General features: G+C 40.7%; 1 protein-coding gene across 1 annotated transcript in view; it reads left to right on the top strand.

The window, feature by feature from the left end:
* LOC137334809 (receptor-type tyrosine-protein phosphatase zeta-like) overlaps window positions 1-27,717 on the top strand; it is a 256,238-nt gene that overhangs the window by 155,742 nt on the left and 72,779 nt on the right. The window contains exons 9-13 of the mRNA XM_067999798.1: window positions 3,404-3,588; window positions 3,742-3,874; window positions 12,542-12,588; window positions 14,504-17,111; window positions 24,144-24,288. Coding sequence (XP_067855899.1) covers window positions 3,404-3,588; window positions 3,742-3,874; window positions 12,542-12,588; window positions 14,504-17,111; window positions 24,144-24,288 — 3,118 coding nt within the window. The remainder of the gene's footprint in view (window positions 1-3,403; window positions 3,589-3,741; window positions 3,875-12,541; window positions 12,589-14,503; window positions 17,112-24,143; window positions 24,289-27,717) is intronic.

The following is a 27,717-nucleotide window of genomic DNA, read 5'->3' on the forward strand; positions in this document are numbered from 1 at the left end:
GATCTGTATCTTAACATCATTTACCCACCTTGGTTCCATATCCCTTAATATCCTTGCCTAACAAAAATCCATCAATCTCAGTTTTGAAATTTTCAATTGACCCCCAGCCTCAACAGCTTTTTGGGGGAGAGAGTTCCAGATTTCCACTACCCTTTGTGTGAAGAAGTGCTTTCTGACATCACCCCTGAACGGCCTAGCTCTAATTTAAGATTATGCCCCCTTATTCTGGACTCTCCCACCAGAGGAAATAGTTTCTATCTACCCTATCAAATCTTTTAATTATCTTGAACACTTAAATTAGATCACCCCTTAATGTTCTATACTCAAGGGAATACAAGCTATGCAATCTGTACTCATAATTTAACCCTTTTAACCCCGGTATCATTCTATGCTGCACCCCGTCCAAGGGCAGTATGTCCTTCCTGAGGTGCAGTGGCCAGTACTGAATGCAGCACTCCAAATGGGGACTGACCAGAGCTCTGTACAGCTGTAACACAACTTCCACCCCTTTGTATTTCCAGCCCTCATGAGGTATAGGCCAACATTCCATTAGCCTTTTTAATTATTTTTTGTACCTGTTCACTAGCTTTTTGCGATTTCTGTACTTGGACCTCTAAATCTCTCTGCTCGTCCATAGTTCATACTTTCTCCCCCATTTAGAAAATACTTTGATCTATCTTTCTTAGGTCCAAAGTGGATGACCTCACATTTTCCTACATTGAACTCCATCTGTCACAGTTTTACCCACACATTTAATGGGGGTGATTTTAAAACGGAGCTGGGAAGGGGTCGGGGGGTCAAATTGAGGCCGAGAAACCCATTAATACGGGTTTCCCGGATGTCCTTACGATTTTGACGCAAGGACGTCTTTTTTTTTGTCCATTTCCCGTCCGACTGACTGGCTGATTGACAGACTGGTCTCAATCGGACGGGAGACCAGCCAGGGAGAGGACATGTTCAGGTAAGTCTGCAGGTAAGTCTTTGTTTGAATGGATGGGGTGGGGACACGGTTGGGCACAGGGTGCATCGGTGGGTACAGGGGGCATGGGTGGGCACAGGGGCTTGGGTGGACATAGGTTGGCATAGGTGGGAATGGGTGGGCATAGGTTGGCACGGTGTTCGCAAATCATGGGGAATGGGATCGGGGGTCAGTAACGGGGGGGGGTGTTGAGAGCGGGGGTCATCGCAGAAGGCCGTGATTGTTGAGGGGGTGGGTCGGGGGTGGGAGGATTGGAGTGGGGGGGATTGGGGTTGGGGGGAGGATCAGGGTCGGGGATCTAGGTTGGGGGTCGGAGGGGGAGGATCGGGGTCGGGGATCGGGGTCGGAGGGGGAGGATCGGGGTCGGGTTGGGCAATCGGGGTCGGGGGATCGGGGACCGGGAGTCTCCGTGATCGTTAGGGGGGTGTCGCTGCAGATAAGCTTGTTGGGCCTGGGGGAAGCACTCCTGCACTTCCAGACCTACAAGCTGTGCCTTTCTAGGCAACTACCTGTTAGTCTCGAGCCTTCTTGCCTTCTTTCACGAGGCATAAAACAGAAGGCCCGGGAATCCCAACCCACCCCCCCCCCCACCCCCGGGGTTGAAATCGGGAATTAATGATAAATGGAGGCCTGAAACCTCCTTGAAAGTTTTTAAGGTCCGACCCACCTCCTGGGAGCAGGTTGGTGTCCTGCCCCAGTGATAACCGGAAATGGGCAGGTTGGGGGCGGGTCTGAAATGGTGGCAATTTTCAATGCCCCTCCGCCCCCAACCCACCCATTTTTTAATTTGAAAATTGAGCCCAATGTATCATTGTCCCTTTGCAACTTTCTGCTCCCATCTGCATTATTTACTGTGCCACCTAACTTAGCGTGGCCAGCAAACTTAGATATACGGCTCTCTATTCCTTCATCCAAGTCATTTATAAATATAATGAAAAGCTATGGTCCTGGTACAGATCCCTGGGGGACACCACTGGTCACATCCTGCCAATTTGAGTACATACCCATTATCCCCACTCTGTCTCCTATCTCTTAACCAATTCCCTATCCAAGCCAACAGGTTGCCTCCAATTCCACATGCTCTCATTTGTATTAACAGTCTCTTACGTGGAGCCTTGCTGAATGCCTTCTGGAAGTCCATATAAATAATATCCATAGACACTCCCTTATCTACCATGTTAGTTACCTCCTCAAAAAATTCAACTCGGTTCATTAGACATGACTTACCCGTTACAAATCCATGCAGGCTCTCTCTGATCATGGGTTCAAATCCCATTTCAGAGACTTGAGCACATAATCCAGGCTGACACTTCAGTGCAGCACTGAGGGAGTGCTGCACTGTCGGAGTTGCAGTCCTTCGGATGAGATGTTAAACCAAAGCCTGGTCTGCCCTCTTAGGTGGACGGAAAAGATCCCAAGGCACTATTTAGAAGAACAGCAGGGGAGTTCTCCTCACTATCCTGGCCAATATTTGTCCCTCAGCCAACATCACAAAAACAGATTATCTGCTTGTTGTCATATTGTTTTTGAGACTCTGGTGTGTGTAAATTGGCTGCCGCGTTTCCTACATTGCAACAGTAACTACACTTCAAAAGGTAGTTGGCCGTAAAGTGCTTTGGGATGTTTGAGGTCACGAAAGGCTCTATATAAATCCAGGTCATTTTTTAAAGCTGCTTGGCAACACAGATTTTACACAGAAAGCACCCACTTATTATTCCACCTCTATCTTACTCCCAATATCTCTCTTCCACTCCTGAAGGCACTGATGTTTGCTGAGGTATGGTTCCACAGGTGCCATAGCTCTCTGGCACCTCAGCCCAATGCTCGTTTACCATATGTGAGCCAAGGCAGTGAGCGTCAGCAAGCTGTTTAATTAGAGAAGGCATCAGAGCCTCACCTGCTTTCAACCATTGCCCATGCATGTGCACCAGGTAGTGGAGAGAAATAGGAAATGAAAAAAATCCATAGGGGTAGATTTTCACTTTACTGCCTGGGCACTAAGCATTGCCTGGGTGGAGCACAGAGGGGACAGTCTGGCGGGGAGGATCGCACGCTGGTAGCAGAGTCGTCCTGATTTTCCTTCCATTTAAATGAATGAAAGGGAAATCCGGCTGATTTGAAAGGGGCCTGAGATCCTTCCTGGGCAAATTTTCCTCCCTGGGCTCCATCCAAGCGATGCTTAGTGCCCAGGCAGTAACGATGAAAATCTATCCCATAATGATTCAGAACAAGCTGCTTTTCTGAGATGGGTGAGGGGCAGAGTGCTTGGGCAGAGTGAAGGGAGCTTTATTCTGTACTTTTCGATACTATAACTGGCTTTGCAGTGCTTGATGCTGACTCGCCTTGACGACCACACACAAACTCTTTGGTTGATCAACAATTAATTCAGTATAGTCGGTGTAATTCTGTGCCATATTTTCTAAGTTTGCAGCTCAGAACCCGAAAATCTCCAAGCCGACCCAAAGAATGACACCTCTTTGCTTGTTCTCTGGGAAAGACCAAGAGTTGTGTATAGTGCTGTCCTCGAGAGATATGCAGTGTTCCATCAGCAGTTGGATGGAGAAGACCAGACCAGACACCAGTTCCTGACGGATGGGGATCAGGACATGGTAACGTACTGCTCAAAATGTTTGACTACACCAAAGAAAAGTTTATGATCTTCGAGCAAAAGCCAATAAAAAGATCGACTTATTGTGAAATCGAGCTGTGATATAATTCTTGAGGCCGCTCATTCTAACCTCATGTTCACCTCTCTTTTTCAGGGAGCCATTCTCAGCAATTTACTGCCAAACACCAGTTATGTTGTCCAAGTGGTTGCAGTATGTTCAGATGGTCTGTATGGGAAGTACAGTGACCGATTGATCGTGGACATGCCTATGGAATTTGAAGACCCAGGTAAACGTGAATTGTAGTCTTCAGTGTAGTCCCTCACCCCATTGCTTGGTTTCCTGTAGTGCTGTGCTCTGTAGAAATAGATTTAAAATTAGTCTATAGGGCTCTGAAATCCATGCAATCCAGATTAAGGAGAGTCAATTTCTGTCTTTCAGAATTATGCAATTAACGTTTATTTCAAATTTCTTTCTCTAATTTAAATGATTGGGTTGATATTAATGCATGGACATGCCAGTCTCTGGATTGTGCTGAGTTTCACGAATTTTAGAATTGAAATGTCAATTAAATGTTGCATTTTATTAATGGTGGTGGGATTCCCTTGCTCGTCGTAGCTGGTGTGACTGTGCTTATGGCATTTTTCTTTTGAAACCTATGAACAAGATAGCCAAAGTCTGCTGATTGCACGCGTCCTCTCTCAATCTGATATAGTGGTGTGCTGGTTATCTTTTGGACAAAACTGCTCAGTCTCCCTTTACATTCTGTTGGATGCCTGCCTGGGATTTAAAGACAAAATCATTGCTTTCTGCACAAATGCTATCAGAAGACCCTGCATTCAAAATGGTTGCAGCAAAAGTATTTGTGAATATAATACTTCCAAAAGGTTTATTATTCAGTGCGAGGCGGTCATTGTCTGCAGTAGTGCGCATGTTAAAGAGACACATTTATAACAAGCTACGATCCGGTGTTTTAGCTGTAAATTTAATCAGATAATTCTAAGATTTGGGAATGATAAGAGGGAATGAAGAGACCCAAGCCCAGACAGTAATTACAGCAGCCAGAAGGAATCCTTTCTCACTCCCGCTGGCCAGTTGTAGTGACACTGGGAACACTCTAATTTCCAAATCTAAAGCATCACTCAGCACATGCAAGCACAACAGTGCTATGCCATGCAGGCTGTTATAAATGCAGCAATCTTATTTTTATCCTGTCTCTGCATTGTTGCAAATCAGAACTATTAACCTGATTTATTAATACAGGTAGGAGTGAACAGCACTTTTTCTTCTTCAATCTTAACCTGAATCATAGTGACTAATATTTCTAGATTAACTGAAGAGAATTATGTGTTTCCTCTTCTCAAATTTATTATGTGTCAAAATGACTAGCTAGTTTGCGTGCACCCATTGGAACCACATTAAATTAATTATTGGCCGTCATCAGTTGAGACCCTCCAATCGATGGGTGGCGTAAACACAATGCTGTGTCGCTGCATTTAACTTCTACCAAGAAGGGCAGGAAAAATTTAAGAGAAGATGTGCTGCTCCAAGTTTTGGTTTGAATCCCTTTGAGCTGATTTTACTTTTTACAAGTGATAGATGGGAAGGACTGAGAATTAACTGATTCAATCCACTCTAAAATGGGTGATTTACAAATTCTGGAGCCGGAAAAGGGCATATGGAAGATTTTGGTAATTAAGAAACCAATTTTGGTTGATTTCTTCCCTGAAACTTCGTTGATTAATTATGAAATGTAATTATGGTTTAAGTAATAAATAATATGCATTCACCAGAATCCAGTTATTTAAACTATGGTCCCTCCTTCCACTCATTATCTGCAACACTGAGACAGCCCGCCACATGTACCTATGAGAGGCTTGACTAAGACAAGCAATCCGTACCAAGTTTTCATTTCCAATCTTGTAGTATCAATTGATCTCATTTGATTAACTTTGCATAGTTAATTACAGGAGCAATCGATAAAACACAGCAAATAAAATTTACAGTTCAGTTGTCTGTGTGATTGTTTAATAATTCTTTTAGTTATTCATCGTTCCTTTTGATCAATAAGTAATAAGCCTGTAAATGTACAACTGAGGATGTGTGTCTAGCGTATTGAATCCGATAGTTCATTTTCACGTATTGCTCCTCACTCAGCCTCAGGAAGTTTTCTTTCTAAGCCACATTTGGCACCAGCATATTCCGGCAGATTGGCATCAAATATGTTACTTACATTTGTATTGATTCATGTCCGATAGTGATACATCTTTTGAGCCTTTAAATTAACAATAACCTGATCGCATTTGGGAACTTGCATTTTAAGGTGGATTAAATGTATTTCTATTTGAAATTAACAACATTTACTATTCTAAACTAACTAAGCTAATTGTAAGTATTTTGATTCATAATTGCAATATAACACCTATTTTATATATCCATTAAAAATAATTAATTATGCAGGTTAATAATTCAGTGGACCATGTTTAACTAGCTTCTGAATGAAGGAGGAAAAAAACCAAATTGAGCTGGAGATTTGGCCCAAAATTTGTGAAAGACAGCGCTGCATAAAGGAGCAGGATGTGTTCAGGAATATCATTGCTCAATGTGGTAACCACCTCGATTGATTTTCACAGTTATTCTATAGAAATAAGCCAATCACTAGCCATAGTTGTGGTTAATGAAGTGGGGATGGAGCCAATCTGTGAATGATTATTTCTTATTTACAACACACAAAAGAAACAACTATTGAAGTGTGGAGAATTTCTGTGTGTGATTCATTTTTGCTACATTTTTTCATCTTTTGCCTAAATTTCAGCAGGTGCTGCTCTTTGCACTGTTTCTGCTTTTCTGCTGCTCATTTTCTTTGGACTGTGTGTACATTTAGTGTCATCCACAATTTCACTTCTCATACTTGTGTTTATTCAAAAATTAATTTTAAAATGTTGAACATCTTTGTATGTGGTCTGTATGTAGACTGTGTATAAGCTGGTCTATATTGGAATCATATATGGTACTAATCTGCTGTGGTGGATTTCTTCCACTTTGAGTTTTAATTTGTATGTTAAAGAGATCAGCTTTATATATTCAGCCAAATGTAGGAGTCCAAATGGGCCTACAGCTTCTAACAACACAATAGAATCACTCAGTTAACACCCTATTGCTTAAATGGATGATTGAAGGACTCAAATCAACTCTGTTGAAATGGGGGGAGTGCCCCCATATGTCATTCTAAGTGCACACAATGTTGTGTTACTGCCCTTCACTGCTCCTGTGAGTTCAGAGTTATTATTTCACAGGGCCATCATTCCATGTTAAAAGATGAATGCTTAATATTCTGCTATTATTTGCATATTGTTTTTTAATAAACTGTTTACTTCTACCTTTGATTAGGGCTTATTACAGGTATAATAGATGTCGAATATCCAGTGACACTTACAGCAGTGGTGAAATACATATTTAATTTGATCAGTACGTTATATTCTTTAAAATTGTTGGTGCATTTTACTTAATTTTTGTAAAGTTTTTTTTAAGTAGTTCCAGTTTTGAATCATTGTTTGAGCGCCTTTTTTCTATTCTATTCTATTTTTATTTGTCTTCATGGCTTGGAGCTCCAAGGCTTGCAACAGAAGCTTCTCTCAGCCCACGTGTAAACTCTAGAACTAAACTGTGAGGCGGATTTGTGGTACAAAGGGGAAGCTATTTCAGAGAGGGAGGGCTTTGGGCTAAACTGACCAATTGCTCAGCATCTTGTAGGTGGTAGCAGACCCATGGCAGCCTCACTCATCTCTTTGCTAAAACCCCTCATGTGGGAACTTGGTTTAAGCAGTTCATAATGAGTGTGTCTGACAGGTAGCAATGGACTTGGATGTCTAACATATCAAACTGGCTGGCACTTCCAATGACCCATGTAGGTCCTTTCACCTTGCTGAAAGCAGAGGTTCATCAAATAGCTGATGTGGAAACTCTTATGCTTGGGATGACTCTGCTGGAAGGCATTACCTAGAGGATGGGTTTGTGGATATGTATTTATATATCTAGGTTTCAGTTTCTATGTTGATTGGGTTGCAGAGAGGCACAGAGGTCCTGCTGATCTCTGCACCTCCAATTGATGGAACCATTGAGTGATTGGGACATTATGTGTATCAGTGGTCAGGAGGATGTTGCAATGACCTCACACATCTTACAGTGAGTCATGCAGCTCACCTCCCACTGAGCAGAACTTCATGATACTGCAATCCCCCTGGCAAGGGTTCAAACTTGTGAACGTCAGTTCCCTAATGACTGAGTAGTGATGATCACCCTTGGGGGAGGGAGATAAGGAGAGTTTCCTTGGCATTGAGTTGGTTCCAAGATGACATGCTTGGCATTGGGAAATTGGAACCAGGTTGACGCCCTTTGCAGACTTGTTAATGCAATACCTGAGCCAGGCAGGTGTGCACTAATCCCAGCCACTGTTGATTATTGACTGGCCAATTTGGCTCACTGATAGGATCTAGAAAGGTAGATCTGTCTCTAGGAGCTGGGATTCTTCCCATTCGACTGTAAGCAAATCCCAATGAGGTAGAGTGGTCTTAGCTGAACAAACAGCAGGAAGCTTACCCGCATTCTTTAGGCTGCAGGATTTTAGCTAGTCAAATTCCATCAGTACCTCTATGTATACTTGGGAGGTTTAGGTAAGTGGGGTATGTCACCACAAGAAGAGCATATGGATTCCATATCTGGCAATGAAAACTCTACTTATGTAGACTGCTCAATATTTTGGACTGGGGACTCTTAAACATAGTGATGGACAACATGTGTGTCAGGAAGTAAAAAGTATCACCTGCTCCCCTCAGTGCAGCAGAGTGGGAATGAGTAGCAGACTACAATGAGTGCTGTCTCCATAATGAGTATCCAGGGTATTTAATGAGTAGATTAACCTTGTAAACTTTGTTTATCGTTTTCACCGCAATGGGAAATTATTATGCCAAAAGCGTAACTTATGCCATTTGATTAACATGTCACTTCTAATGATTATCGCAGATTAGCAGCAGCTGAGCCACATTGTATCTATTTGGGACATGTGTGTGTCGGTTGTGTGTTGTATGTGGTAAACAAAGCTACGTTTTAATTAGATTTGCTCACTATTGTGAAAAATGCCTCATAAGCTACTGAGTGGTTTGAGATTGGATAATACTTCACAACCAGTGTTATTTAACTACAAGGAAGTTGGGAATCTCATCACCATTTCTTTTCAGCATTTCACATGACAAAGCAAAGGTAAGATCATCTGGTTATTGTATTGTGATTGTTTTTTGTGCTGTTCCCTATAGACATTTGTAAAAAAACAAATAAGCATAAATTATGTTAGAAATATTCCCGGCATCTGTTGAAAAAATAAGTGGAATGAAATTTGTAGTACGTTATAGGATTAATTTTTGCAGCCCAGTACTTGATTTTGATATGAAGGTTGCTTCAACATGAGACATCGCTGTATGCATTGTAAATGGTACAAGAGGCATTCCTTTTCGGAAAGCTGTGTGCAGTTAATTTCATTCTGAACACAGAGTGTCCAGTACAGGAGGTTTCCTTCCAAATAAGTTAAACTGTGTATCCTGTATAATTTCAGAATCCCAACATATTCGAGAGAAAATGTTGGTACTTGGGTTAATATATGTGTCTGTGACATTATAAGTGCGATTATTATTAGGAGTACTATTTTGAATGTAGAATTCATATGCAAACTGCCTTCATACAGAGAATGGTGAATATGGACAGTGCAAATTTAGTTTTGTGCCACACACATCTGTTGTACATAAGTGCTGTGGTTGGAAAAATTTGCTCCTGTTCTCTGGCATGATGGCAGTAGGGGCCTCAATACCCCTGGATTAGAGAGTTAAAAAATCAGGCAGGGTTCCCTCTCCAGATCACTATCCAGTGAGCCCTACTGTAAGTGTATATGTGACATGGGGGTGAGGACGGGATCAGGTTTAGCTGTGCTGTCCCACCATCATGAGACCGCCAACACTTCCTGTACAGTCCCACACATGAGGGATAGCCACATTGGATAAGATACAGATGGACGGTCCAGCACAAGTCTGTGCCTTCAAAGGGTGAGGGAAGAAAGTTCGAGGTGAGGGAAAGGGCAAGTCTTCCCACATCTTGCAGCATATTAACCAACTTTTTCAAAAGGCTTACATGAAAAAATAATAGGGCCTTAATGTCTTTGGCATCCAGTGACTATATCAATAGACATTAAATTCAAACAAACTGAGTCTGAGTCCATCTTGCTTCTGTGTTTTGCAAGAAATTGTAGAGATTAACATTTTTTTAAATGGGTGTAATACATGTGTGAATATATTGAATCAAAATATTAGCATTGGAAGAATACTTGGATGCATAATTACAAATTACTGACAAACTAAATAAGACAATTATTCTCCCTTATACTAGAGCACATAATGGGGTCGAGTTTTTTCTGCCCAATGCCCCATTCGTGCTGAAAAATGGGGCCGTAGAAAGACAATTTTTTTTAAACCTACCGCTCACTGACCACCGTGGCCTGCCTGACTCAGTTTTCGAGCAGGCGTCTAAATGGGTGGCCAGTGTCCTGCCCGAAACTGGCAGGAACCTTATTAATATTTAAATTAGGGTCGTATGCCTTCTGCAGAACCCCAATGCAATTTTCAGCCTAATCAATCCCTCCTGGCCCCAAAAATATCTTCCCACCCGCTGCTAGCTGCTCAGTGCTCCCCCCCATCCCCCCCTCCCCAGCCCTGATCGCAAACTCCTCTAAGTTCTTATTTCCGTCTTGGCTCCACATAGGAGCCATTGGATTAACCCACCCATTATCAGCTGTCTATCAGCTTGCCGAAAATATGTAGATGAAGCCCAAATAGTTCAGGCCTTTTGCTGATGTCTGGCCAGGTGGTGTGGTCACTCTGCTCACTACCCACCCATTGTGCACCTAACCCGAAAATCAGCCCCATAATATGTTTTCGCTAAAGTTGCCAAAGGCATTGTGAAATAGTTTCCTGTTGACTGCATAGTTGTTTTCCACAAGTCTGTTACCAAACAACAAACATGTATTTTCTACATTTATCAGAAATTTGCTTCAAGAGAATCTTTGCATCAAACATTAAAAAAACTCGCAAAAAATTCGTATTAACTTTAGTTTGCATTAGATTTTGCTTTTTATGCCCATTTTTGTTTTTATTTTAAATAATTGTTTGCCAATGGTGAGAACTGTTTATCTGAGTGACAAAAAAAGCTGAGAAGTCACTAACCTGGAAATTGCTATTGGGGAAATGATCTGACTGAAGCTTATCGCATTCGTATAACTTTCTTTTGTCCACTATTTTAGTGAAGGCATTAACCCATTTAAAATAAATAGGCTAAAGGCAACCTTAGAGTGGCTGTAGTAGAGAAATGCCATATGAACACGTTAAAGGGCATACTTTCCATTTATTACACTTCTGCATGAAGGATCATCAGGGTAGGGAGGATGCCATGTGCAGAACAGAGCCCGTCTGATTTTCTATCCATTTAAATTAATGAGCAGAAGATTGTGTGGGTTCCGTTATGCACATCCGAATGCCTGATTTTCCTCAATGCACAGTGCCCAGGTGAGCCTTTATGCCCAAGCGCAATAAGAGGAAAATCTGCCCCTAAGCATTCATCCGATAATATCATCACCAGTAATTCCTAGTGTTACTGTGAGGAAGCCTGATTAATGTTCTGATGTAGTCGTTAACTTCCGCAGTCTTATCATTTCATCAAAACATGTCTGTTCAGTTCCTATGCACTGTTGGGGCCAATATGTCATCCCAGCTGATTCCCCAAAGGATGTCATCAGTGCTCACCATTGAAAGGGTTCAAAAAAAGGAAAGGTAAAAGATACAAGAAACAAGTGAAATGGTCTCTCAGGGTAATTGTAAATTCTCTGTTTCTCATTTTTAACATGAGTATCCATAGTGAGACCCTCCTCTTTAAATCATCGTCTTAAGGAGGTCACTCGACACTTTCAGTACTGAAATAAGTATAGGTGTTATTTATACAGGTGCAAAGAGCAATTTCTAGCACCCTACTGCTAATGCTAGGAAACTAAAGTCATGGCACTGAGGACAGGATCTGAGTAGTTGCTTTTATGCCCCTATTTCCTCTGTTTATGTCCATTTTTTAATGTTGCCCTCCGACACGTGTGTCAATATGGTTGACGCCCGCTCTTGTGTTTTGGCACCAGGATGTCACATGTCACAGAAGTTTTTTGTTTTTAATCATCACCCAAATTTTGAAATTAAAAGCTGATACTATTAATCCTAACATCAGAACATTTGTTTCATTAATTTTGAAAGAATGACCAAATGACATTGAAGCAACCCCTGGCTTGTGCATTTAAATATAATTTTGATTCAGGCTGAGCAGCATACATTATTTGTTGTTTTCAGTTTTCACCCCTCTTGTCCTGAAGGTGTTGCTTCAAGCAGATCCCTGATGGCAGCAATCTCCCCCACCTCATCCAAGTGAACATTCCTGGATCTCAAATGTTCCTTACCTGACCTCCAATGACATGTCCAATTTTCAGCAGATAGCTTTCAAAAACAGAATATCTAGCTGATATTTTTCCCCCCATCCCTCACCTGAGGACACTGTACTGACTGTATTGTCCCTCCACCAATACAGACCAGGTATTGTATCTGGGACCTTCCTTGATATGTATGGCCCACATCCACACATCTCCCCTTGAGCCATTGGGAAGCCCTCAATAAGCATATGTGCCCAGTGTATAAACTGTAATAATTGTATTTTGATAGACATCGCACATCATGATACCTCAATATAAACAATTACCTAACAAATGCAGAAAATTGTTCCTATTGTACCTTGCAAAGAATTCCATTTGTTCTGAAGTCAACTGTTTCCATCTTTCAAAGTTATTTTGTAGTCTATAATGCTGTTTTTATTTTATATATTGCAGATTTTGATGCCTTTCTTAATTTTAATGATACGTTTGATGACCTGGAGGTAATGGAAATATTTCAATTATGTTTTGGCTGTCTGTTCCCAGCCTTTAAGAATTACTTTGCATATAGATTCAGACGTAGGTAGGAGGGAGTTTTAATTCAGTACCACATTTAAAGGCTTTAAAAGATGTTTTAAACCACAAGAACAAATCTTGAACTATTGAAGCATAATCAACTGCACCAAGTGGTATTGTTACTACTTTTAATTCCCTCCTATCTATCCCATTTTAAAAATGAAATGTACAGTTTTTGTTAAACCTTTCCATTTGGAGGTCACTGCTGATTAAATGCTAAGCTTTGGCAGATCCTTATCTGACGGAAAGACAACATTGCAGGACTGAAGTTGCAAGGAATGTCAAGATGAGAGTAAAATTAAAGGTGGCAGGACCAACTTAAAAGTGTTATGAGCTTTTCTTTATTTTCCAACTGTTACTTAATCCATTATACTAAAAATTACTTGTACACTATCCAAATTAAATTAATTAGTGTATTTTATCTTTTTGAGATTTTAAGCTTTTGGAACAGTACAGTCCAAAAAAGACACTGATCAGCATTAACTTCTGCATGGATAGTTATTTCCAAGTGACTTGAAATTACATTGTGTAGTATTAGTAATGAGTGTGTCCATTTGTCTATTATTATACTGCCCAGTGTAACTTCATGGTTAATGCAATCATGAAATTCCTTTGTCCACTACATTAATAAAGGTGCTATCCTATTTTTGATAACCTTCATTAAAGTAGCAGGCACAAGGATTCCATGCAAATGTGTTGAAAGATTTGTTACTAGTATCATACAGTACAACTCCAGGGCAGTATAAAACTAAATCCTGGGAGTAAATTGCTTCCTTCCATCAAATTATTCATTTTTCTCCAGTTCATCTCTGTCATCTGTTCTCAGCTCTTCATTATTCCTCTGGTCCAAGTTGTGTGCTTAGGTCACGTAGGTTGCAGTAAGACCTTTTATCCTGCCAAGAAATGCGGCTAAGTTTTATGCAATTGAGAAATGATATTAAACTGCCCTGCTCTTGTGAGATGGTTCTGTTACTTAAACAGGAATGAAAACAGAACAGCATTTTCCTGTGGCTTTTCACCTGGCAAACACTGAGCAGATGAAAAGGGGAATTGGAACTTTGCACTGCCGTGGGATTTCGGGAATTTCATGGGGCACCATTGCTTGTGCCTGAAATAGGTGCAAGTTCTCAAACTGAATTTAAATGAAGTGAGAGTGACCTCACAGTGCCTCCTCCCTCACTCTCCTCCCCAAATGCCAATAGGATGGACGCCCAGAAGAAGCAGGCCTGAGGCATTGCACCAGCCCCCCTCAGATTGGAGGAGCTGAGAGGGGTGGGCAGCAAGACCGAGGAGGACGTGAAAATGTAAGTGCCCTTATTTTTCAGGCCCCCCCCCCCATCAATCTTTGGGGTGGGAAGCCTTCTGGCTGCTGGAGTGAATTGGTCCTAGGAAAATGACCTGAAACTGCAAATCAGGGTGGGTTTAGGTCAGGTCAGGTGGAGCACACTCTGGGTGCACTCCAGCTGACTTGCATCCAGGTGTGGGGAGGGAGTGGGGTGGTGGGGGGTTGGAAAGTCAGTCCCGCTGTGAGTTTGGCGAACATTTAACCTGTGTATTTTAGTGGGGAAAACATGCCATGGAGGTCCAGATAAGCAGAATCAGTGCTGCAAGCAAAAAGACAAGAGGGAGGATTCCCACAGGGTTCTCTCAATCTCCTGCCGTAACTTCGGCAGAAACCTTGGAGAAACGGTATAAATGGCCATTTATAGCCACTTAGGCCGTCTCCCCAGCGGTTCTGCCCATCTCCCACTAGAGAAAACCCTGCAGAAATTCCAGATGAATACACGTGACTTTTGGGAGATGGTATATATCAGGTGTGTCTTTTTTCTTTTTCTCCTCCAGCCAAAAGAAAATAATCCAGAAAACGTAGCAACGATTTTACCCGAACCTTATACGGCTCCAGTTCTTAATCACAAATGGAATGAGGAGAGTGTGGAAACTGAAAGCATGAAGTCCATAACCGTTAATGACAAGGAGCAGAACTCAAATGCTGTTCCTAATGAAAAATCTTTTGTCAAGGGGAATGAGGAAATAACCACGCAAGTTGCCGTTCCCAATGTTATTATTTATCCGTCCTCCTTCACTGTGATTGAAACAACGTCCAAGGAGATACGTGCTGCCCTGCATCCTGAAACCAAAACCATAGTCTCTTCAGTTCTAGAGGACTCAGACTATTCTTCAGCCATGGGATCCCTGGATTTGAATGAAATTTTCATCGATTCCCAGCAAACGAGAGTTCCAGTTACATCCAAGGAAGTCCCAGGCTTTAGTACAACCACAGAATCTGACAATATATTTAATGCATACACCATCGATCCCAGAATTGTTCCTCAACCTATAACATCTGAAGATGGTCTCATAAATAATTCAACTCCTGAGTTGTTGTCTGAAACAACTACAGCTGCACCTCTAATCGATTCTGGCACAGTGCAAACAGCAATAACCAATGAAACTATTCATTTACAAGAACCCAACGTGGTCCCTGATTCAGCAACAGTCCAGCCCGATATGGTGACCTCTTACAACGATAACGTACTCGCATCTAGTGAGATGATATTTTCAGAAGCTACTCCTTCTTCTGACCTAGAGAAGCATCTACACAGTACTCCAGATTCCATTGACAGATCAAACACCTTACCTAAAGAGAAGGAAGTCCAAGCTACCTCTCCTTACTCTACTGGTGAGATGGTGTTTCAAACTACCACTGTGCCCTCAAACAGAGAAGTGTCCTTTCTTGCTACCTCTGCTTATTCCCATGATGAAGTACTGCTACAGCCTACTCCCTCCTTATTCAGTGCATCTTTTCATCAATCCTCTGCTTCTGCTAATAGTGAGGTGTTTCTTCAAATGACCCATCCTTTATCGAGTGACGCAATGTCATTGCATGTGACCTTTGATTCTCCAGCTAGTGAGATATTTCCTCCTTCTGCCCACATTTTTCCTAGCAGTCAAATGTTGCTTCAAGCTACCTCTGTTGCTTCCTGTGATGAAGTGGGACTGCCTGGCTCATCTCTACCAGCCAGTATTGATGTATTACTTCAAGCTACCCTTCCTTTAGCTAGCAATGTGGTACTTCTCCATACTACCCCTACTTCCTTTTCTAGTGAGATACTTCCTCATGATCTTCAAACCTCTTCTGAAATTCCAGCATCACTGGATATGACTTCTGCTGCATCTAGCAGTGAGCTAGTGCTGCGTACCACTACTGCAGCCACTGTTGGTGACCTGTTGCTTGAATCTGCCCTTCCTTTACCCAGTGGTGTGATGTCTCTTCAAACTTACCCTAGTTCTAAAGAGAATGAAATATTTCTTCATGTTACTCCTGCTCTTTCCAATACTTTGATGTTGCCTCTGGCTCCTTCTGCTGTTCCCAGTGATGAGACATTCCATGTTACTTCTACACCCTCTGTTGCTGATATGTTGCTTCAAGTGATCCCTACCTCCTATGAAAGCAAGATATCTTCGTATGCTACTCCTGTCTTTCCCCACAGCCAAATGTCAACTCCAGCTGCTCCTGCTTTATCCAGTAATGAATTGTCGCTGCAACCTACTGTTAGTGTCTCTAGTAGTACAAGATCATTGAATGATACAGAAACATTATTGAAAAATGAGACAATGGTTTATGTTTCCCTCATTTCTTCCAGTGATAATGCGCTCCCTTATGTTTCCTCCACTGTTTCCAATAACCAGTTTTCTGTTCCTAGTAGCCTGTCTTTATCAAACGATGATGCAACATACGTTTCTGTTCCAGCTACAACTCCCAGCAGCGAGATAACTATGCCAGTTTCTGCTGCCCCTTTACCAGCTCCTTCCGTACCTTCCTCTGTCACATTGCTGAGTGAAAGTCATGATGCAGAATTGTGGTCTTCTGGTTCTGAAGTTGATTTGTCTGAGACAGATGGTAGTGTTCCAGCAACATTGTACCCCAAATCTGAGGAAAAGGCAATACCGCACATAAGTGGGCAAATATTCAGCACTACAGAGGAGCAGAATAGTCAGTATCCCCAAATCATATCAGGATCACCTGCATCTTCTGAAGAAAAGTCATTCATCACCACTCTTAACATCAATTTAACAGATTCAGATGTGGACAGAAATCACTACACGGCAACAGCACTGACACCAAATGTATCCACCGGAAAGCACAAAAGACCAACAATAATAACAAGACATAATTGGACCGCAACAGTAACTATGAAACCGTCCCCAACACATTCTAGGACTAGCACTTTCCTGACCACTGAAGAGGAGAGTGGCTCAGGCCAGAGTGCACCTGATAGTCTAACTGTTAATGAAACTTCAGTGGTGTTAAGTTCCCTCGAGTATAATTATAGAGAATTAGACAGTACAACAGGCACAGGTAAAGCAGCAGAACCAAGGACATCACTGTCTTCAGCTCCATCTGTAACTAGTGGGCTTGAAACAACTTTATTCGACGTTTATGAGGCAGGTTAGTTATGATTGAAAACAATTTGCAAAGCCAAAGGTAAAACTCATGTAGTTCCTGAGATGATGGACAGAGACCTTGGTAGTGGAATTCTTACTGAGGTCTGAAAGGACTCAGTACTAAGTTGTCCCGTTCATTTCTGTATCTCTGTGACTGTAATAATGGTTGATAGCAGCTATACTAGCTGGCCTGCATCTATAAAATTCAGTGAAATGTTAGGTTAATAGAAACCAAACTTTGACTTTTAATTTCCAATAATTCTGATTCAGGTATGATCCAAGTTAAGCCAAAATTGCCATCATGCCCATACATTATGCTTTACTTAATTGCATTGTTATCAATTCATTCGAAACAAATTCAGAAATGGAGTTATTATGAGATTGGTTGCTCAGTAACACAGAATGATCTCCTAAAATGTAATCCTATGGCAACTGTAAATAATTTATATTGCGATATCAAGGTTCAGCAAGTGTTCGAGCTTCATTATAAACTGGCACTGGAATTAGCTTCTTTGGTAATTTGAGAAGTGTGTAACATTGCAATTGAATAATATAGTTGACCTTGTAAAATGGATACAAATATATTCAAACTCTGCTAGCAAATTAGAAAAGAAAAACTTGATTTGTATGGACGATGATAGAGGAATGTATTTGTGGATAGGAGAAATGACGCTGTCTGATCCACAGGTATCCTCTTTTTGGTTAAAAAAAAATTATGACAGTAACAAATGCATTATACAGGTTCTTGGGATGTGCTGTCTATCTTACTTCCCTGACTTTATAACTCATAGATAGTCAAGTCAAAAAGAGATTATGAAAGTATGTGCTCTCTGATCTAGAGGAACATATTCTGTTTAGAAAAGAGAATCTTTAATATACAAGGCCAACTATTACCTTACAAAATACAGTGGAAAAAATAAGCGAATAACATTGCCACATAAATCCGGTGGGTACAATAGTACTTCAGTTTAAATTTAATGGTACAATAGTGTTTAAGTTTAAATTTAATGGTACAATAGTGTTTGAGTTTAAATTTAATGGTACAATAGCGTTTAAGTTTAAATTAAATGGTACAATAGTGTTTGAGTTTAAATTTAATGGTACAATAGCGTTTATGTTTAAATTGAATGGTACAATAGCATTTAAGTTTAAATTAATTGGTACAATAGCATTTGAGTTTAAATTTAATGGTATAATAGAGTTTAAGTTTAAATTTAATGGTACAATAGTGTTTGAGTTTAAATTTAATGGTACAATAGTGTTTAAGTTTAAATTTAATGGTACAATAGTGTTTGAGTTTAAATTTAATGGTACAATAGTGTTTAAGTTTAAATTTGATGGTACAATAGTGTTTGAGTTCAAATGTAATGGTACAATAGTGTTTGAGTTTAAATTTAATGGTACAATAGCATTTAAGTTTAAATTTAATGGTACAATAGTGTTTGAGTTTAAATTTAATGGTACAACAGTGATTGAGTTTCAATCTAATGAAGGTAGTAGTGTTTTAATTGATGTCCTTTAATTTAGTCCAGCCTGCTGCCCTTGGTGCCTGCCATAATGCATGAAATATACAGAATTTGATAAAAATGTAAATAAGCTGTTCCTATCAAATACACCTGCATATCTGATTAGAATATTAAAGGTAAGTGTGTTTTTGGGGCATAATACTTCTTGGAGTTCAGGTGATGCTGATATGTTTCTGGTATCAAATGAATCCTCATAGAAATGTAAGACACTCATTCTTGTGTGTTATTCTATATTCCTTACTGAGTTGGGTGTTCTTGCTTCCATTTTGTAGCATGAACTTGTAACCAATACAACAGTGGATTAGCAAACATGCTTAATTACTGTTGATCAATATATTTTAGTTTCCTATTCAAATGTAATACAGAATTTCCTATTTCTGTGAGGGGCATTGCAGTTATGTGGTTGTTGATTGATGCACCATTTTAAAGTGAATTCTGATGCAGTTAAACTGTGGCAAACAACAAAAGAACAAAACAAAGCTGCAACCGGAGAATGTTGGGGTTCTATTTTGAACTGTTGGATAGAAAGGCAGTTGAAATACTTTTCCAATTGTAACCACATACATTTACCGCCCACCTGTTGATGCTGTGTGCTCCGACCCACAGTATCTTAACTTACCACTGATGGCAAGTTAACACATCCAGTCATGTGTTTGTTGAAAGTCGTCAAATTTACCACTCGAGCAAATAGAACAAGCCACTTAACTATACGGATGAACATAGCATGTAATGCTGAGAGAGTTGCCACCAGAGTATAAAATGGTGGCAAAACAAAAATCAGACAGAAGAAGCAGAGCCGTTTGTAGTGATAAAACAGTACATCAAATTGAAACCTGCTTCCTGTGGCACTAGGACCCCACTGCTCACCACAGAAGGCCCACACCTCATTATAGGGTAAGTTTAGTGAGATGAGGCTCTTGGCACAGAGCCTCACTTGCAAGGAGTGTAGACCAGAGAATCAGGAGCAGAGGCTAGTGTGTCTGATTGACAGCATTTCCGATTTTCTAGTCATTAAATTTACTGACTGCTAAAATATCAGGAGCACTGACCTCCAAGCCCAATTCTCCGATCTGTGCTCCTGGCATGCAAGGCTTCATGACAGGAGCTTTGCCGCACAAAAGTACCCCGTATATGTAACTCTAACTAAGTGACCAAAAATAACTTTAAATGCGTGTCCATCAGTAAAATAGCACACAATCAAAAAATGGTATTCACAGGAGATACTCAGCTAGCCAAAGATATCAACAGTCAAACTGTCGAATGTTCTGGGCAAGTGAGACATCAGAGTCATCTCATTCTGGTAAGTGTGCTGCCATGTATTGGCAATGTGCATAAAATCTTCCTTTGTAAGCATACCAAAACTATTTAGTAAAGTCTTGGAAATCGTATGTATCGTATCTTATGCCCATATTTATTCATCGTGCTTGAAGTAAATAAATTGTTACTTCATTGTCTTCTGAACCAATCTTAATGCAAAAGCCTCTGCAACTAATGGATAGTCCAAAATCAATTGATGAAAATATTTTTCTTATCTCCACAGATTTCTTCCATATCCTGTTTCTCAGAGCTGCGCCCAGAAGTCATCAGCATCTCAATGTAAAGGAGCAAAGATAATGAGGATGACAATGGAATATCTGTTAGGAGAGCACCCACAGCCCTCAAAGACATAGGATTCAGGGTCTAGACTTTACACAATGATACCAAGTGGTAGGAGGATAGCTTACCTCTTGTAGGATCCTTCAGCAGGCATTCTGAACACTGCCATACAAGGCAAAGGGTCTACCATAATGGACTAAAGGGCACATCAATTGACAGGTGCTGGCACTTCGGTACTCCCACTACAAACTGGAGGAGACCACTTACCTGCTTCAGAATGTCCATGACCCTGTCATGTCTGGTAAGAACCAAAAGTACAATGACATGATAATGTTGCCTAACATGTAATTTGGCTGAGCCTAGTTAGTGGGGCAAGTGAGCTCTCTAGTTCATCTGCACAGCACTGTGGTGAGAAATTAGCAACCCTATTTCCTCCAGCCTGGGATGTTACCATTCACAGCTCCCTTGAAGTCTCTGAAGACCACCTATGCGATTGTTAGAGTTGGGTTCTCTGACTGATGTGCCAAAAAAACTACTGAATGAGCCTGTGGCGAATCAATCGTGTGAGAGATTCTCCCAAAGCTCATCAGATACTTTTTATGTTGAATCTCTAAAAGGACCAAGCGCACGTAGTCTTACAACACAAATAATGTTAGAATTTATTATATTCTTTAAACAACATGATTTCTCCTCCAATTTTGCACATAATTTTTAAACGTTCACGCAACTACCTCAAAATGTCAACAATGTTAATGCAATACATTATTTACTTTTAATGTTTAATATTGAATGCATCAAATTATGCAGTAGTTAGGTTAACAGTAATCTTGGGTACATAATTTTGAAATACAAGAAAGTTTTTACCTGTGATATTTTATGCTATTTTTGACTAAACAATTTATTTTGATCACTTCTTTGTGAAGTACCTTCTTTATTCCTCAATGACAGTCACTTCAAAATGCACTGAAAACATTAAAAAGCAGAAAATATGTGTTGTTTGATTCCTTCAAAAATGAACTCAGTAAGTAGCTAGCTGAGAATAGGATTGAAAATTATAGGGATAAGCATGGGGACAGATAATCAAGTACTCCATGGTGCATGTGCTGCTGTGACTAAGGGAACGTTATCCATAGAAAGGAACTAGCTAGAGTTGAATCGTGGAGATTCAGAAATGATAGATATTGTTGGGTTTTACTTAATTCCTTTGCGGGTCAGGGAGAAATGTCCCTCAGGAGATTCATTCAGTGGGAGCGAGGTCATGATGGGGCTGATTGGACATGATCTGTGAAGGACTGGGTTTGATGGGTCGAATAGCCTTTACTTGTTGCATATTTATGTTCATATTACGTTGACAGTGTTCTGTAATAAATATTTTGCCTATTTAAGATACTGACATTGGCCCTTTCTTGTACTGCCTTTATACTACAAGATTGCCTCTGATGATAAGCGCACTGTTGGAGGCAATCCTTTAATATAAACGGCTCAGTGTTGTTACCTTCAGAGGTACCAAAACCCGTGTTGCGCTGGAAGACTCCAATAAAGAGCGCTGCCATTGGCAAAGCTAAACAGTGCCAGGCAGCAGCAATTGATGTAACGTAAAATGTGTTTTCCGCGCATTGCTGCGCCCATTGGGCCTCCCTTCCCCCCCACCCCCCACCCCCCAACATTGGGAAAGGTCCTGGCAAGTTTGGCAAAACCGCAGACCCAACTTTGTACCAACTGTCTATTACAGAGCCCTGTTCCCTGGAAACCATTTTCAGGATGCTGCGAAAAGCTGAGGAGTACAGAATAAAATAACTGCAAAATTAAATATAATGGAGAATTCCTCCAGGGGGCAGCACTTTCCTACCAATCCATTGTGAGCAATCCTGTAAAACAGATCACATTGTGACACTATTTTAAGATGGTATTTGGAAAAGCAAGCTGACAAATCTTACTAAGCCACATATTCTTGGTAACTGTTTTTGTTATCACTGCCATACTGCAGGGTCATTACATTCCAGGTATCTTTCAGGGGTTATAGAACTTTGTTGCCTTTAATTAATTTGCAACTAAAGACATCAGTCTGTGTTCCCACATTCCAAGAAGTCTGATTGCAACTGTACAGTGTGGATGTTTTGTGGTTGAGTTATATAATCATGTTAAGTTGCAAAGCAAATTATTTTTCATGTCTTTGGCCATGTATATGTGTGTGTATAGGGAGCAATTCTGTTTATCATTGTCAGTCTTATTTTTAAAAATATATGTTTTTAGTTATTGACTAGAATCACAGATGGTTCCCATTTTCAAGTGTTGCAGAGGACTGGGTACCAACTTTTTAGAGGCAGAGTAAGAACAGGTAAAGTTTGTAAGATGGAAGTGCCTTAATGTGAGTTGCTGCTTAACTGGTCTCACCAATGTTAAAATTAACCCTGCAGTTTTGAATTAGAAATGGATAAATACAGCACATGCTGCTCAATGGGGATGTACAGGGAAAAGTTGGTTAATCAAAGTAAATCATGCAGCTTCAAAGCAGTTGTCATATACTGAGAATAACGTTTAATTTATGGAGATAACGGAAGTTCACCCCGGCCATTTTACTTGGGATGTTTTTAATCATCCTATTCTGTACTTTGCATCAGCTACCAACAGTTGACATTCTATATAGCAATTGCAACATTGGGATTTTCATAACTTCCTTATTTTAGTGGCACTTGCAACTTGCTGTATTTGCAGCTCACATAACTTAGGCGTTTAGTATAGAATATTCTTCTTCTTCCTCACCCCACTCCCAGAATGTTGCCAACCTCTTTCCCCCTTCCCGAGGGATACCACGCCTGAGGCCCAGGTCACCCACCCCAACATCTCCATCTACTCCATCCCACATGTTGACCAGACCCCCACTTCCTCTCAGTATAGCGACCAGCTCCAATGCCTCTGTTTCTCTTTCACCTCTAAGCATTGCACAAGCTGTCAGTCAGCCTGTCCCCACATGATCACAGTACCCACCTCCGACATGTTGGCTGCCATTTGCTGCACACCCTGGGCTTTAACAAAGCCAGAGAAATTGAGTAGATCAGTAGAGGAATATATTTGGGGCAGTTAAGAGAGAGGAAACAGAGGGAAGGAGAGTTTTACAAAAAGATAGAGAGTAAAAGAGCGAGAAAAGAGTTTGACACCAAAAGTTACAGACAGCATGAGGAGAAAGTGTGAGAGAGCTGTAGAGACAGAGAAAGATAACAGAAAAACAGAGATACCTACAGAAAGAGCTAGAGAGTGGAAAAGAAGCAAAGAAGTAATTACAGAAAGCAAAGTACATTTTTATTTCATAAGGAACACCAATGCTGATCAAACAGCAAAAGAGTAACAATATTCAAGCATATTTATTTACTCATTCACTTTCCAATCACGTAGCCAATATGAATTGGAAAAATCTCAAAATGTTCCATTGTAATATTTTGTGCGTGGCTAATTTCAGACAAAAGGAGCACTGCCTGTGATCGGTTTCAATTCAAACCAAAGTTCTATTGTCAGTTTGAAATGCCATCCAGTTGTGATGCCAGGTTTTTTTTGATATTAAAAGTGTTCTTCAGAAGTCTAATCATTAGAAGCTCAACTCCCATAGATTGCCTTCTTGTGAGGTAAGTGCTTTGGCTTTGTGGCACTGGGACTATGCTTTCTCTGGCTAATTAATTCTGCGTTTGACACTGTCCTTCATCTTCACTTCTCTCATGATTGGCTTGAAACTAATTGCAGGCATTTTATGTTGTACAGGTAAGTAGTGTCACGCAAGTAATATTTCAGGAGTATAATGGAGTTTTAGCCATGGAACAATTAAGTTGGTATTGTATCCTCATCAGTGTGTTTTCTCTTTTTATTCTGGTTTGTTCATGGTAAAACTGTTTTTAATCCTTTTCCCTTTTCTACAACTACAGAGGCCAGTAACAGCAGCCATGAGTCTCGTATAGGTTTGGCAGTTGGTTTAGAGACAGAAAAAAAGGCAATTATCCCTCTTGTGGTGGTGTCAGCTCTCACCTTCCTGTGTTTGATGATGCTGGTAGCTATCCTTATATACTGGAGGTGAGTGCTTGTGAAGTCATGTTGATTCCATTAGCTGCCAAATATTTGCTTGGAAACATAGCAAGCTGAAGATTATTAGTAAAGAATGAGCTTCAGAGCTCCAGATAGGCTAAAAAAAAAAGTAATACTTGAAAATATAAAAACCCTTGCAGTTTTCATTAAATGTACATTGCTAGTTCTCTTCATAAATCCGATTTTAGCATGCGCTTAATATGTAATACAGTTCATGCTGTTCAATGGGGACATGGTTGTAAAGAACTTCAAAATGTATTCTTGTAAATTGCAAAATTGTTGCCTGCTTCATTAATATGTATGCCTTGTGACATTAGTTGTTTAATATGAGGGATTCAGCTCTTGTTATTTTGTGCACAATCTACTTTAAAGTAACAGCAGTTTAGCTGCTTTGCTACTTGCACTGCAATATTATTTAAACTTAAGTGTCGAGACAAAACAAGAATAATAGATCACATGATCAAGGCTTAGTTCCATTGTTGAGGCAAGCTTGCTTATTAATCGAAAATGCAGTTACTTTACCTTTAATCAGCTCTTAGGGTGGATCAGGCAGTCAAACAAGTATTTGCACCAGATGTGTGGGGGCCTAGGAAGCCTCGACTCTTGTTCTTTGTGATCCCAAATCCTTTAATACTCTTCTGAAATCTCATTTACAGACAGTAAAGCTGAATTATATTCAGCCACAGATGTTGTACATTGGAACCCAAAATGTTTCTGGTAGGCTCACTTCAGGTATCAGTGCAAGCCCAGCGACCTTTATGCTGCTAAAGACTTCTGACCTTTGCAAGGCAAGGTGTATAACTAGCGGAATGGAACATAAATCCTGAGAGGTTATAGCGACCTTGAATTAGAGCACTGGTTCAGCCTCACCTGGCGTTACGTGTGCAGTTCTGGACATCCGAACTGTGGAGGTAATAAAAGGAGGGTAACTAAATTGATATTGGGGATTAGACACTTGAGCTACAAGGAGAGACGAAAGAAAGTGATGATGTTTACAAGATCATTGGATGAATACAGATGAGGAAGATATTCAGCCCATTTTAGCTCATACATCCAGAAAAACCATGTAGTCCCTTCACCATAGCATCCATTTCCTAAATGATTGCATGATTTTCCAACTTGACTACTCAGAAGTCCACACCAAGTGTTGATCACTTGCATTTATATAGTGTCTTTCACAACCTCAAGATGCCCCAAAGCACTTCACAGCCAATTAATTACTTTTGAAGTGTAATCTCTGTGGTAATGTAGAAAACACAGCAGGCAATTTGCACACAGCAAGCTCCCATAAACAACAACATGAGTGGGACTTGAACCCACAACCTCCATGACTCAGGAGTAAGAGTGCTACCACTGAGCCACGACGGACACAGTGTGAAGAATAACTTCCCAACATCAGTCCTAAATTCAACTTTCTTTAGTTTGAACCTGTGTCCTCCTTGTCCTACTGTCACAGTTTAATTTGCAATATCTTGTGGAATTTATTTTTTCAGTATCATCTACGTTGGAGATCAGAAGGCTCAGGGGAGAACTTATCGCAGTTTTCAAGATTCCGAGAGGAATAGATAAACTGAACCTAAATAAATTGCTTGACGTAACTACAAACCCTGTAACTAGGGAACAGAGCCTTAATCTCAAGAGAGAAGTTAACAGACAGTTTACATTTAACTACTTTATACAGAGGGTGGCAAATATGTATAATAACATGTCTAGGGAGACACTGTAGATGAATAGTGTGGGAAGATTCAAGAGGGAGTTGAATAGCTTTTTGACAAAAGAATTAGTTGAGGCTATAAGCAAGAGAGTGTAATTTGTTATTTTTTGAATGTTGACACCCAGCCAGACTGACTGCAACGGTCTTTTTCATCCCTGTTGAGTCAGCTGGTATGAAGAATGAGGATATTAGTGTGGTTCAAGTTATTACACTAGTGACCCTTGTGTAGGGTACTTTTGCCCTTTCCCAATGTTCGATGTGACTCCAATATGGTACAACGGTGTTTTATTAAGCTTTACACAATGGTCAGCATCTATGTGTGCCTAAGCAGCAGCTAACAGTACAGAACAAGAACTATATCACCCGTTCCCTGCTGGGTAGAGTTCGTGCCCACTTTGTAGGAGTGTTGAAGGAAGCTTCCGCCCGCCTGGGGCCTCTTCCATCCGTCGGCCCTACCCCGCCAGGGATTTCCTCTGTTCAGATCCGGATCCTCTCCTTGTTTGGCTGCTACTGCCTGGTTCCTCTCCAGGGTCAGCCCTTGCTCCTGTCCTGGTTCTCTACAACCTAACTCTCACAATGGGTCTCTCTTTTATGCCACATTTGAGGACGGGCACAGGGCTGGTATTAACAGAGGTCATTACCCTATCGGGGTCTTTCTAAAGGGCGAGGTGACCAGTAAGATGTCGTGTATCTTCCTAACAAAGGGAAAAGAGTCGGCCTACTCCTTATCTCTGCCGTTCGTGGGCAGAAGATGATTGAGTGGTCCTCAAGATGCCATATCCTTTAGTTGGCCAATCCTCAGCTTGACAACTCCAGAGAGGGGCTGCTTCTCCATCCTATCTCATTATGCTTTTCCCAAGGCTAGGGTTAGCAACTTTGGGCCTGTTATCTCACATTCTATGTCTGTTCTCAAGCTAACAATTCTAAGGCCCCATTGTCATGTTTAAGGTTTGGCAGTTTGGACAGCTATCTCATCTTGTGGCTACAACTACATCTTGTTAGCACGGCTACAGCTACTGCTACATTAGCAATTTCACAATTCTGTTAATTGTATTAGAAGCAAAATGCTTTGTTTCTCATGTGTACACTCAATGGCTTTGTAAACCTTACAAAACACACTTGTGTTAACTACTTTATGCTGACTGATTAATACAAAAGGCGATCATATAAGAACAGCAGAGGTTGCAAATCAAAGATACTTGTGGTACATTGGGTCAAAATATGCTGACAGTCATCTATGCTTGACTAATAAAAGGGTGACTACACAAAATACACATGTGATACAGGTTTGACACATAGCGGTATTGTCTTTCACTTGTTACCGTGAGACATGTAGGAGAGATGAAAAGTGAACTCTGGTCAGTTGCTTTCAGGATGTGTAGCTGGAGACTGTTTAACCTGGGAGGCAAAGTAAGAAAAAACCCACAGAATTCTGATATCTTCTGCAGACAGTGAAATAAATCAGAGTGTGCTTTAATTTTTAAATAGAGAATGGGAATTTATTGTTCTCATTTTTAGTTTAGATTAATGTTACATTGAATGAAAAGGGTGTCCAGGCAACATCACAGAAACAGTCCCTCCAAATTAGTCAAGTTGCAGCATTTTGTCATTAATGTCCGTCATGTACTGAGGGCACACACCAATTGTCTATTGCCCAGTTAAAATGCGCACCCAGATCACATTATCACAATGCAGCAGCGATA

This window comes from Heptranchias perlo, chromosome 18, assembly GCF_035084215.1.
Source record: "Heptranchias perlo isolate sHepPer1 chromosome 18, sHepPer1.hap1, whole genome shotgun sequence".
Classification (NCBI taxonomy): domain Eukaryota; kingdom Metazoa; phylum Chordata; class Chondrichthyes; order Hexanchiformes; family Hexanchidae; genus Heptranchias; species Heptranchias perlo.